This window comes from Hippocampus comes, unplaced genomic scaffold, assembly GCF_001891065.2.
Source record: "Hippocampus comes isolate QL1 unplaced genomic scaffold, H_comes_QL1_v1.1 scaffold145, whole genome shotgun sequence".
NCBI classification, from domain to species: Eukaryota; Metazoa; Chordata; class Actinopteri; order Syngnathiformes; family Syngnathidae; genus Hippocampus; species Hippocampus comes.
The window spans coordinates 62602-76477 of record NW_017805994.1 but is presented as its reverse complement, the minus strand read 5'-3'; the positions used below and the strand labels follow the sequence as shown (position 1 = coordinate 76477).

The window sequence follows — 13876 nt, the reverse complement described above, 5'->3', positions numbered from 1 at the left end:
CAATGTAAACTTAATTCAAAGCGCTTTTCAAGGGCTTCTTCCTTCGCTCGACTGCGCAGCTCCCCAAATTGTTAGCCTAGCCGCGCAATTGCGTGTGCAACGTCAGTGAGTTGGCGGTAAAACTGCCACAAGACAATTGAACGTCGGGTATTCGAACAGCAAAACGTTAAGCTAAGCCATTTACTGTTAAACGAGCTTAATCGTAACATGAATGCGAAACGTCATCAACGGGCGAACCGAAATTAGCATAAAATGAATCAAATTAACGCACACACGCTAACGAGGTGAGCCCAAGTAACCGCTCTTAGCTCACGGTGACAAAGTTCCAGTTAGGGTGCCACTCTCGAATATTTTTAGAATTGATTATTGTATCACTGTTTTGTCGGATGGCATTTTATTTGGCATTGAAGTGGATTGCAAAACAAGCCTGTTACTTTCTATGAACCCATTATCGGCGCTTTTTTTTGATATTTGAGTTTTTCCTTGCCTTCCCGCGGGGTTAAGATCAGATGATGTTAAGATTTGATAAGTGGGGGCGGCATGTAAAGCCATTTGAGACTCTTTTGTGATTCAGGGCATTTGATTTGACTTGGCCTTCTTCTTTGAACAGATGACCCATGATTGACGACATTTTCAATGACTACAAAAAATGGATGCTGGTATCCGCTATGTGATTTTTACACCGGGATGCTTTGTGCTGTGCTGAGATGCAGCCCGTCCAGTGCACGGGAAACATGAAAGACGTGAGCGAGACAATGGCAGGGGGAGCAAGATGAGAGCTGTGTCGTGATCGGCGCGCAGCCCTCCAGCTTCCTGTTTTAAACGCCCGCGTGTACTCTCGGCGTCCTAGCGACCACTGAAAGAACCGCCGACAGTGCATTGTCGGCCCTTTTTCAAGTGTCTTTACCATATGAGCCGGGAAGGGTTCGACACATGACACGTCATAAGAAAGAATAGTGATCCGTGTGGACATCGTTTCTTCGTTGTTACTCTTCACATATATTCCTTTGCCTTTGTTTTCTCTTGTCACTAAATTTGTGAGGAGCGAAAGTCGAATGGACATGTGTCTGCTCCGCTTTCTGCCACTTTCACTCGGTCCGGCCTGAGCCAGTCATTGGTTTCTTTCATTGAAAGAAAAAAAAAAAAACCCAAACAAAAGCAAAGGATCATGTGTGTGTCATATTCATAGCAGTCGAGCTTGGTTGTGGTGACCCGCCGGTGTTTGCTGTGGAAATAAACTCTTGTTGGCAGTGTCCACAGCAGGCGGCCCATGAAAGAAGCCAGCCAGCCAGGAAGGAAGGAAGGAAGGAAGGTCAGGGCAGGTTAGGTTTGATGTTGCCTTCAGGAACCCAGGAGGGAAGGTCAAAAGTCACCTGGCTATTGCCCTCGGCAAGGTTTTTTCTTTATTTATATGTATATATATACCTGTGTGTATGTATCTACATGTATGTATGTATCTACATGTATGTATGTATGTGTGAGGCGAAAATTAGATTAGAGCGCACTTTATTGGAAACTTCTGATAGCTTATCAGCAGTCATAACCCCCTCAAACTTTGACCCCCTCGGCGCCACTGCACAATTTATTGATCTATCTTTAGTTCAAATAAGTTAACTGTCAGGAAGATGAAGCTTATTTACATTCAAAGTTAAAGGACCAAAGTTAGCACATTTGCATCTTATCTAATGTTTATAATTAGTGACAGATACATTATTGGGGGATGGCCTTTTTTAAAAATTTTTTTTGAAATTTTGTAAAACTTTATTTACTTCAGAAAATGATCGACTTTCTGAGATGAAAAAAACATTTCAAATCTGTGCTTAAAGGCATTTCACTGATACACCAAGTCAGTGTCCCATGCACCGTTTATATGCGATGTGCCACCTGTAGCACGTTTGCATGAGATGCAATGTTCTTGTTGCCTCAAATGTGGCATTCTGACGTCGATACACCGCTAACGCGGCCTATATTCTTTGGTTTTCCATGCAGCTGGACCACATCCTCAACCCGCCGTGCTCCGCATCGCTCAGGAAGTCCAGCCAGCCCGAGCTGACGCTGCGTCTCAAGCGCCAACTCAGCGATGATGGCAAGCACATAAGACGACGCAGCTTGGGCGGAGGACTGACAGGTAAGCGTGGATTGACAACACTTCCATCGTTCACATGACTTTCTGATACCACGCTTGGTGACTTCCGTATGCAAGCGTGGACTGATGACAGTTTCCGTGATGTCGACATGCCATGGCCTCGAGTGAGGGAAATGGGGCTTACGAAGAAGGATGGACCACGGGTTTCCTTCCTCGTCCTTTGTGGACTTGACCACTTATGACAGTTTCATGCAAAAAAAATAAATTAAATAAATCAGTGTGGCCAACAGCAGGCCTGGCATATGACCGCAAACACAAAGTATCAACATTAGCTAATTTCATATAACCTACTGCCGCTAGTTAGAATGTATCGTCATGCACCCACAAGTGGTCAAGGATTGACATTTTCCGAATTTAATTTGAATATATGCACCTGGAGTGTACCATATTTACATATTTGGAGCGATATCCACATTTATATGATATTCATGCTCGCTATGACGTTAATGTAACATATGTACGTCCTATGCACAATTAGTTGCAAACTGAAATGCAGGAGATAAAGCCAAAACGCATTTGGGTGGCCTTCATCCTTGTGCCACAGTCGATGCAGCAGTGACCTCTAGTGGACAGTCTTATACTGCGCACGCACACGTGTGCTTGGTTTGTTTTTTTTTTTTGGTTTGTTTTGGGTTCTCTGGTATTGAGTATCTTCATTTTGTGACCAGGTCCTCGCGTTGTTGCTCTACTCCTGAGTACAGCCGCACTAGTTATGCAATGTTGAGATTGCCCCTGATCTTTTAAGAGGATCTTTTTTTTTTGCATCGCTCCTCCAGATCAGGTGTTGAGGGGCGCTTGTTTTCCAGAGAGCCCCTCATAAAACTAACGTCACTTCAACATAACTAGCATTAATAGCTAGCTACAGGACAGTAACAAACCTTATTTTATTTTCTTGGAGGGGGGGAGGTCAATTGCTCGTGGCTATAGTGAAGTCCTCTATTGTTGTTGATTTTGCTGTATTTTGATTGGGTTTGGTTCTTGGTTCCTCTCACGCCGGCAGGACAGTACCTTCTGCTCCCGGCCCACGCCCAGCAAACACCATGGCCGCCACAATCGTTTTCCGACGCCTCGTCCAACCTGGTCCGCATGCGCGCGCTCAACCTTGGCAAGTCGGACCCGTCCCTGACTTCCAGTTTGGTGAGTTGCGCGCCACATGGCTTTGTTGACTCCCACCTTTGTTTATTTTTGATTTGTTTTTATCACACTGGAGTCATTTCCTCCAAACCTGGTGGAGAATATTCTGCCTCAAAAGCCAATCTATCAATATCTCATGTGCTGGTGAATGATTATTTTTTATTCATTCATTCATTTATTTATTATTAATATTTATTCATTTATTTTATTTTATTTTTTTGCAAAAGGTTACCATTACAAGTAATGGCAAAGAGGGTGACAATCATAATACCGAAAACATTTGAAGGGGCTATCCCGAGCACACTATGACAGATTTAATTCACTGAGAAATGATTAAAAATGACTCACCTTAACCGCGCAGAAAGTCCTCCTCGGGTCCATCACGATGGAAACAGACGTGCCAGTCTGCTGCTTTGCACTGGGGGGGCGCTGTTGTACGGCCATTTTGGAAGCGCTGCCACCTTTTTTTGGGGTCACCTCTTCATCATGTTTCTGCCTTCGCCGCAGCAATATAATTTTGTTTTAACGAATGATATTCACACCTTGACATCTCATCAAAGCGGGTTCCTATCTTCTCACGTGTTGTTTCGCTGGATGCGATTTCAATCAGTTTGTTTGAACCAGCGGGGGGCTGCCTACCTTGGCCTCAATTTGAGCCAGGAAAAAAAAACTCGCAAGTACGGTCAGTTTAAAGGGTCATTGCCAGACCGCGCACGGCTGCATGTCGTCAAAGTTATCGGTCAAGGACATCTCCCAGCAGCATTATGAGGGGAGAAGGCACAAGATGGTGGCGCGGGGATTATGACAGCCTTATCTCCATATCGCACCGCCAGTGGAGTATTGATTTGCTGCCGGACGGCGAGCGGGCCGCGGCACCCTCCGGGCGCGAGAATGCGACAGACAAAGGCGAGGTGTGCCGCTGACAAGAGTGGAGGCACGGAGGCAAGATAAGGCCATAACGGCGGCCATTGCGACTTTCTTTCGTCAGCGGCCGTTCTCGGTCCCCGCTGAGACGGCGAAAGCCCCGTTTTGTCAATGGGGCGCACGTTCCGGACCCACCTGCCATTGGTGATAATCCACGAGGGAGAGAAAACCCGTTTCATCTCATTCAGCCGCTTGTCAATGTATTCCAAGAAACTTCGAAAGTAGTCCGGCGCCGTCGCTTACAGGCTGTTGCATAGCGATTTATTTGAGGCAACAAAAACAAATTGTCGAGTGCGTGCTATGAGCCCACCTGACTGAACACGCACCAACTTGGCAAATTCTTGGAAAGTTCAAATGCTTGCTACTCCCAGTTGAAGTTTACCGTCAAACAAAAAGAGTTACACACGTTAAAGAGAACCACGTAACACGCTTCGAAATGTCCGATGAGCTTCATGCTCACGTCTAATGCGAAATGCCATAGACGGGCGCCACAGTCAACCACTGCCGCTCATACTGGAATTTTAAACCACTTCACATAGATTGGAGATTCTTGTGCCAGTTGAGGTTTGTAGTTTTCTACTCTCATTGGCCTTGACTTTCTCTGAATGGGCAAAGACTTACGTGGCAGTACGTTTTAATGTCACTAATTAATTTTGGGGTGATTTATTTGGCTTTGTATTTCATGTTGGCACCAAAATCCCAAATGGATTTGATAAAACTCTTTGTAATGTGGTCTCTGATGGGCGCTCACCCCCGACCCCCCTCTGGGCTCTCCTCTGTGGGAATTTGGCTGCTGATAAGGAGAACGTGAGAGGTCCACTTAAAATTCGTGCAGTGCTTCTGCGCTGAATTAAAAAGGGTGGGGGGGGGGGCACACATACACACACACACAGTCACGGAATACAGAATTGTGGCCGCAGGCCGCATCCGGAGGTGTGAAAAAAGGGAACTGGACGATCCGCCTGCCTCCGTGCGGACTCGTCGGGTTTGATGCAGTCTCCCGTCTGGCGCCTCGTGTGGCGTTGCGAACGCCAAATAATCCCTCGCCTGCCGCCTTCCCGGAGTGTCTTCTCCCGCCTTGTGAAGCGTGACAATGCCCGGAAGGACATCCTCTCATTTTCATGCCTTGGAAGAATTGTCCCAAAGCTCCCACCTTCCTCCCTTTCCGTCCCCTCGTTTCCTCCCTCTCTTTCGTCTACCCGCGCGGGGGTGGTGGGGGGTGTTGCAGAGTAGACGAGCCAGAAGAGGCATATAAGTGAGCGGCATCGCAGATCAGATATTAGCGAGGTTGAGCTGGCCGGCGCCGCATCCATGCAGAGGCGAGCCGTGACGCCGCCATGGATGAGTCCAGCATTCTGAGGCGGCGGGGGCTACAGGTAGGCGCGCGCACCGGACTCGTCGTCATCGTCGTCGTCGTTGAAGGTGACCGAAGTTAGCGGTCACTTTTGTTGCCTTTACGTCCTCCCATGCGTGCCCGGGAGGAAGCGGATTGAATTGCTCTTGTATTGACACTTTGTTCACACTACGTTAACAAAGAAACTGTTCTCGGTCGGGATGCACCAGTGCCATTTTTTTCCCCTTCCCCCAGACAGGATACAAGTAAAAGTACTTAGATTTGAGTCATTGTCAAGTTGCAGTCACTTTTAATGCCGTTACGTCTTGCGTTTGTGAAGTTTTGCAGAAAACACGCCAACTTGAAAATGGCATCGTTTTCACCCAAATATAATAGTGTAATTTTAATGTTATTAAAATTAAAAAAAAAATTAAAAATAAGAACTTGAAGTATTGCCACATCCGTAACGTGGTATCACTCCGGAGACCCGCCTAGAAGGGACACTGCATGTGCTGCTTTGGTGCTTCTGTTGTGCCTGTTCGAGTTGATTTATTTTTAAAGGTTTCGACAGCACCCTCGATACTGATTTCATGAGCTAGTTTCGGCTGTTCTCTTTAGGCCACTGGACTTTTGTACGACCAAGCTATATGTTTTAGTGACTGTAAAACATGGAATGGAAAACTGTAAGAATTTGGTCGCGATGTTACAATTAACTTCAATGGGGAGTGTCAATAAAAGGCTTGAAACAAGCACATGTAGACTTTTCTATATGTGTCTCGTCTCGCCGAAGGAAACCGGGCTGCTCGTCTGATGGCCAGATGCGAAAGTAATGGATAGCAAAGGGAGAGCTGCAACTTAACGCGCGATTTCTTGGTGGAGCGCTTCATAGGTTCCCGGCTTGTCTAAGCTCATTGACGGCGTTACGGCCCCTATTATGTCACGTTTCGGCTGTGGTTGCGTTTTGCCCGTGTGTGCGTGTGGCTCGTGTTGTCTTTGGGAGTGGATGCTCCGGTCTTGAATGGGATTTCTGCGGCGGCCCTTCCTGATTGGCCAACAAATAGCGGCGGCAAGTTTAAAAATGAGAACTGAGAGCGGGGTTAGGAGGGTTACTCTTAAAATGGATTCTCGCCATTACCGTTAAAAAAAAACAAAATGCAGTCTGTAACATAACCCAAGTGGCGTAGCCTTGAAACTGGACTCCGTTCAATGTGCTATCGACGCATTCACTGGCTGCTGTTTTGACTGATCTTTCAAGACCCACAACAATGTTGCGTGATATCACACTGTAACCACCCAAAAGAAAAAGTAGACTCTATTTGTTCATCAGAAAAAAAAAGTTTCTCTAGCTTTGTAAATGGCAGGAGAATGTGGGCTGCTCTCACCAAAAACAGCCGTTTGAATCACGCCCCCCCCCCCCAGCCCAATAACCATAAAATGCGCAGTCAGCTGAACATTCACCCGCTCGTCTTTTATCTTCATTTGAAAAGCAGTGCTCTCAAATCCGAAGCACTGCAACGGGATGCATTAGTCATTACAGTTGGCGTTTACAAATCTGAATTTCACAGACAAGCTGCGTGCGGAGCCCCCTTAGCCAGTGAATGATATGAAAATGCTTCTTAAGGGTTAACGTGGCCAAAGAATTTCAGTGGAGATCATTACCAGGCCCATGTCATCCAGGTAATGGCCGACCATTTTGAAAAATTGCCTCGATCACTTGGACCAGCATTCCGTATGCTTTATCTGAAGCGGAAGCTAATTAGCCTGCTCCCCCCCACCCACCCCCTTGGACTACCGTCAAACTTTTCAAGAGAGCATTAAATCAAACGGAGTCACAGGTGATTACGGCTGTGAGGATTTTGCGTTATCCTTCCAGTAACGAGTGCCGCGGGGCCGTTTAATCCCTCGGGGCTTCAGTGAGTTCTTTGTTGGGCTTTTTCACTACAAGCCTGACCTCAGTTTAACCTTGTGCGCTACATCGTCTCAGCGCTGCTCTCTTAATACTCTTTTTTTTTTTGTTCACAGAAGGAGCTCAGTCTTCCCCGGAGAGGCAGCCTGTGAGTACACGCATGTGACGCGTCAATCAAAGTTATGCTTGTTATGCCGCCGCGGTGACGTCCTCCCACGTTTTATCTAAGGTTTTGCAGGGCTGTGAGGCTTTACGCGTCTTTGGATAAATCAAATATTTTTTTCGCTGGGCCAATAGTGAATAAATGGCACCTGGCTGCAATATTAAGTAGTCAGTGCAGAGCTTGTAGAAGAGTGTGAATCGACTGTGCCCTCAAAACAACTCAACACACAGCCGTTTATTGTCCAACAAAGGTGTGTACGCCCCGATGTGAAATCAGCTTCTCTCCCTCCCCCTGGTGTCTCGCGATTTGTTGCCGTTGCAAGTTCGCAGCTACGGACGAGGAACAGCGGCGTTCCATATGCTGTCATTGTCGCGGGTGTCAATTGCTCATCTTTTCAGCGCTCCCCAGAAATACACCCAAAAATATTCAGTCAAAAAGGGACGTGAGGCTTTAAACTCTTGCTTTCCTGTCAGTCGCTGATCGTTTTGCGGCACTGCTTCGCATCTGAGTACATTCTTTTTATTTAAATTTTTTTTTCCCCTTCCCAAACCATCATAATGCTCTTTGCATCACTGTGCCACCATTTTGGTGCCATCTACATCCTGGACAAATATTCCACCATGAGACCTCTCTGTTGGCCAAAGGTGTGTGTGTGTGTGTGTGTGTGTGTGTGTGTGTGTGTGTGTGTGTGTGTGTGTGTGTGTGTGTGTGTGTGTGTGTGGAGGCGGGGGGAGGGGGTGATACTTCCTGCATCCGATCCTTCTGCAAACAGGTTGCCGCGTCCTCCAGTGACCTCAGTAACCATGGCGATGGTGTCAGGCCTCAAATCAATCACGACCGCCGCGCGTTTAGATAAAGGAGCTGCATTGATTGAACACGGCTGAAAACGAATGTCAAGATCGTTCCCGGAGATGGAACGGAAAATGTCCAGCCCTTTGCGGCCCTGCCACAGTGACCCAACTGTTTGTACGCAGCGCATTCAAGTGTCATCCAATATACATTTGCCCCCGTTTGGCATGTATGCCAACACCCCCAAATGCGATCTTCTCTCACGTGATCAGCCACCTATGGTTGCATTGCAGCTCGTCGCCAGGTGGTGGTGTCACTTGCTGCTGGGGAGTGGGGTGGGTGGGTTCTGTCAAAAGAGGGAGGTGAGGGGGGCTGGTCGATTATGAAGGAGAGGGAGGAGGAGGGGCTATTGTCCCTCCGCAGGCAGCCGAGGGTCTTGTTTGACAGCTTCAAGGTGGAAAGACCAAAACAACAAGCGCCATCCCCAATCTTGATATTCTTCCTTTTGAACCCCCCTTTTGTTTTTGTGGGTGGGGGGTGTCGCTGTCGTCGTTTCATCGCGCTGTTTTGACTGCTCTTTGTCAGCGCGAGAGAGGGAGGGGTGGGGGGGGGGCGCGGGACCTGGGCTGGCTCGGCTGGCTGGCTGGCTGACGGACGGACGGCATGGGCGCGTTGCAGGCAGGCGCCGAGCTCTTATGATGATCACAATCGAGCAAAGAGGCAGCCATGAAAGCCCAACGGGAACGGCTGAGAATTCCTGGTCTGACGCTCGAGTGAGTATGCTGCCTTGCTAGCCTTAGCATCTGCAGCAGGAAGTCACTTATCGTGTGCATGTGTGCGTGTATGTGTGTGTGTGCGTGCGCTTGGAGGGGTTGGGGGGGGGGACTGCTGCACGTGCGTGCGTGATGCACATGCCGCAATGTAAACGTTGGAAACAGCCGCGGTGTTAGCAGGTCACCACTGACTGCGGCAGCTTCTCCCTGCCGTCTTTTGGTCGCCGTATGCGGCAGAGTTGAGGTGTTTGTCCCCCTTCTGTTGTCTAATCTGCAATGGGGTGGAAAAAGAGCAGGGGACGCGGTTCTTGGATGCAGTTCTTTCTGTACCCGCAATGTGTCCGTGCGTTTCCCAGACCCTCTGTCAAGGTTATTTTGCAGTCCGCGGTAATAGGATTACCGCACACATGCGCGGACAACGAGTTCAACTCAGGCTGCGACGTGACAGTACCGCGCGAGCTTGTACCGATACGGCAACAGCAGGTATCCGTACTTGAGGTGGTCCATGGTCTACGACGACATCAAGTAGCGCGTAGTCCGCCGCTAACCGATTCAAAATTCTGGGACATATTTGCATGGAGCCCGTATTCCACAGCCTCTGTTGTTTTTGCGGCCAGTTACGGCCTCCGCCTCCTCTTGCGCAAGGGACCGGGTTCTCGGCTTATGCCAGAGTGCGCCACCAAATTCTTGTACCAGTCACGCTTTCTCAACCGGCTGCGCAATCTCGTTAATTGCACCATATTTGTAACTTCGAAACGGGTTGGCAAGAGGATCGGCCTGACGCTATGATACCCGCAAGCAAAAATACCCAGTTGGGCAAGATTGCAATTCCAGTGCTAAAATGTCACACTTTGACCATTGACTCCACTCGGTAGCTACATTACTCAATGGAAAAGTAGATTTTTTTTTTGTTCTTTCTTTCTGCTATAGAAGTACTTCTTTGTCAGTAAACGAGTAGCTATTTCTCTGTTCTTTGTGAAGTCATGCCTGAGCGGATTTTAGGCGATGCTAAATAGCTTGTTATCAGCTATCCCCTTTGAGCACGCGAAAAAAAGTCTCAATCTTGCTGATTTCGAGTTTCAGCCGTTTTGAAACTGTGGCTGTTTTCAAAACCTTTTACCTTGTACTGGGGACCGGCCCAATGCCAAGACCCTCTGGACTGTCGTTTTCAGTTGTTGGGGGGGATTACTGACATCAGTCTGCCATTTGGCAGGTAAAATACACCTTCCGTTGGCTTTTTCCGTCTGGAAATGGCCATGGCGCAACAGTGGCCACAGCCTCCGTCACGGGGGACCGTCCGAACCAAGTGTTCTTAGGCCACTTAGGATTTGCCCACCAGATGCTGCCGTCGGGTTCCGACCTTAAAAGGGGTGAAACCTTGCTGCATGCTTTGAATCCAGGCAGTGTAGCTCCATCTGGTGGGCAAATTAGAAAGAAAGCTCGTCGTCCAGACTAAAATCTTGTTACATTTAGTTTGTTAAAATGATCAGTGTGACATTTGAAATGATTTAACAATCATTTTGTTGTTGCCGTTAAACAAGAGTCACTTTTTTTGTGGAGCTGTGTCTTCCCAGTATGGCTTCAGAAAGTGAAGACCGCGGTGCATTGGGGGGTAGAAAACACATCTTAAAATGGTTACATTTTATGTGATAAAAAAAATATGCAGAATTAGATTTGTGGCTTTCATGTAGGCGTAATCTGATGCTAATGAGTTTCTAAACACACTGCAGTAAAATCTGCTGACCTCAGCGTGACCTCAGCACTGCAGCGACACTGCGTGGTGTCTTTTATTTATTTTTTATTCCTACCATAGAGGAGACACAATGTCAAAGCCATTCATCTGACTCCAGAAGAGAGACAAACGCCTCGGCCGAGTGCACATGTCCGACCTTCGTAATCTACCCTGTGGGTGTGTGTGTGTGTGGGGGGGGTGGAAAGTGTGAACTATTTCACTTTGCTCCGTTTAACTTGCAGCCTCACGCCTCGAAGTTTGAGCCCCACTCCCACTAGTCCTTGCAGTCCGTGCAGCCCTCTGCACGCCTTTCACTTCTGGAGGTAAGCGAGTGGCACCACGCCCGCCCACCTGCTGCACGGCATCAAAATAGCCACGTGGCGATCGAGCGCCGCGCTTGACTTTTTCCCCACATTGAATGTAACAGCAAAAATGGAATGAAATCATGATGGGGTTGAAACAAAGAATGGGCAAAACTGTCCAAAGATAACAACAAAAACAAAACAATGTGAGACCATTCATTTGGAAACGTTTTTCCACCAACGTGGGTCTGATTAAGCGCAAATAGAGTTCGGCTTTCTCTACTCGTCTTTTCCTGTCATGTTGCTTTGGTGCCAAGGGAACTATGGTGAAGTGAACGGAGGAGCTTCATTCAGACAGACCGTTGCCCTGTTTCATAGAAAAGTAATGTTTTGCTGCCATCTTGTGGCCTCCATAGGCAATTGTACACCTTTTGAGAGTCCCTCGTCTGTCTTTGCGTCATATTGGGGTCAAAACGAAGCTGACAATGCGGCTTATCTCGCCGCCGTTGAAATGATCCTGAAAGACGGCCGAGTCGTGTGAGGGCATTGGAGTGAATTTAAAATGCAGAGATGTTAAATAGGATCACAAGAGGGTCAAATTTGGACTTTCCACCAATCTGATCCTGTGATGAAACTGCATTAAGAGGTGTGGCGAATATTTGCAATGATTCTTCGCGGGTGTTCGTTCACTCGAATGTGAATCGAGTGCTAAAGGCAGCCGAGAAAAATCACGCCATTCCGCGTCGGCTCTTATCTCTCAGCTTTTATTGCAGAGCGGGCGACTTTTGTTTTTGCGCCGCTGGGACTTTGCTCTCTCTCTCCCGCGAGGTCGTGCCTCCATCCTAAAGTCCTCCCCCCACCCGAGCTTTTCCTAGCCGCCAAATTCATCGGAGGCGTGACACAATGCTCGCCGCGGTGCGACCGCGTGCGCACTTTTGCCATCAGGCGGCCAATCGTTACGTCCCCAATGTGAGACGTATCAAAGGGGTCAAATTGGGAGCGTCCGGCTCGTGGAGCAGGGGAGTGTTCTCCACGGTTGAGGAGCATTTGTCCAAAAAAAAATCCCCCAAAGATAACAAAATCCCTACTTTGTGCGGATACGGTATACATGGGTCCACTGGACCTCTTTTGTGTTTCGAACACAACTGGAGGAATTCCCACATTCATACGATGACCTGTCAGACTTTTGGAGGCGACCCAAGAGAAGGATGATGCTCCAGCTCCTCCTCCTCCTCCTCCTCCTCCTCCTCCGTCAGCCTCCTCCCACCGCGTAATCAGCGGTAGGTGCCGGTTACGTGCAAACAAAGAGTCAGCTGCGCTCGCCCGTCGCAGCTCCCCTGCAACCTGACCTGGATCGTCCACTGGAGATCCTCCGGGGATTACGTCTTTTTATCCGCGGGAGGACGCCGCGTCCTCATGCCGCAGCCGAACGCGGAACGCCAATGTCGCCGCTTCCAGTCGAGCGCCGCTCAGCTCCCGCTGCTCTGTCCCGACTCGGACGGCGCGTGGGATTGCAGCGTTTGGACGCCCATGGCCAACTTTTACGCGCCGCATTTCTTGGGAAGAGCTCGCCTGCGACGCTCCCAAAGGTAGCCAGCCGCTCCGCCCTTGTCCTTGGGACGGATTGCTTTGGAATGAGCTTGACACGGAAGCGTGCCGCAACGTGCTTTCTGGACTCGGGAGTGTTTACGGCCAGTTATTGCATCTGGTTTAGGGCATTGTCACGTTATGCTGGCTGGACGGAGCAACTGAGATGTTTTTTTTTTTTAACTTTCTTTGTCAAAACGACTTGAAATGAAATCTTTTGTGAGAGTGGGCCAATTTTTTTAAATGTATTTTTTGGGGGGCGTTTCTTCCAAATATTCACGCTTTCCAAGAGAATTTTTATTTTTAGAAAAAAGACGGAATCTTATTGTTTTTTTTTCTACCTTTTGTTAACTTTGAAAGAGAGCTTTTGAGTCAGTTATCAAGTTAAATACTCCATATTTTGAACAAAAATCTTTGTAGAAAAAAGTTGCAATCCTATTTCCTATTTTCTTGAGCTGTTAAAAAAAAAAAAATTGGGGAAAAAGACAAACTTAATTCTGATTGCTTCTGGGACTCATCAATCGAAACGGGATTTTTTTTTTTTTCCCTCAAATCCAGACCCAAAGTTGTTATCTTTTATCTGAATACTCTTATTTTATCTTACAAGAATTGTGTAATATTGTTACCAGATGGATGCTAATAATAATCCAAATGTATGAGAATGAAGTCCTATCCAGGCATTTTTAAAATTTTACCGTCGCGACTTTGACGTCATGTGGGAATGTAGTGCTTGGATGGCGCTGTCCAACTTTGACTGTGCCACATTTCTCGCCGCCCAAAGTAAGCGCTCAACCTGAGACGGGAGCGTGCCGCAACGTGCTTTCTGGACTCGGGCCGTGTTTACAGCCGGTTGTCATGTGTCATGTTACTGCAGTCAGCTCGCAGTTTTTGTTTCTGTTTGCAAAAACAACAACCAAATCTTGTGATGTGTTGGGGCGAATTTGGGTGTGGCGTCTGATTTAGTTTAAAAAAAAAATGTCAGCTAAAATCATCGGCATCAAATTAAAGCCATACTAAATGTGATAAATTGATGTTTTTTTGGAGATACATCACCATCATTTGAGAATAAAGTCATATTATTCATTAT

General features: G+C 47.7%; 1 protein-coding gene across 1 annotated transcript in view; it reads left to right on the top strand.

Moving 5' to 3' along the window:
• Positions 1-13876, top strand: part of LOC109529119 (microtubule-associated serine/threonine-protein kinase 4) — a 35031-nt gene that overhangs the window by 4608 nt on the left and 16547 nt on the right. Inside the window, 4 exon segments of the mRNA XM_074895041.1 lie at positions 1990-2128; positions 3147-3283; positions 7560-7591; positions 11143-11223. Coding sequence (XP_074751142.1) covers positions 1990-2128; positions 3147-3283; positions 7560-7591; positions 11143-11223 — 389 coding nt within the window.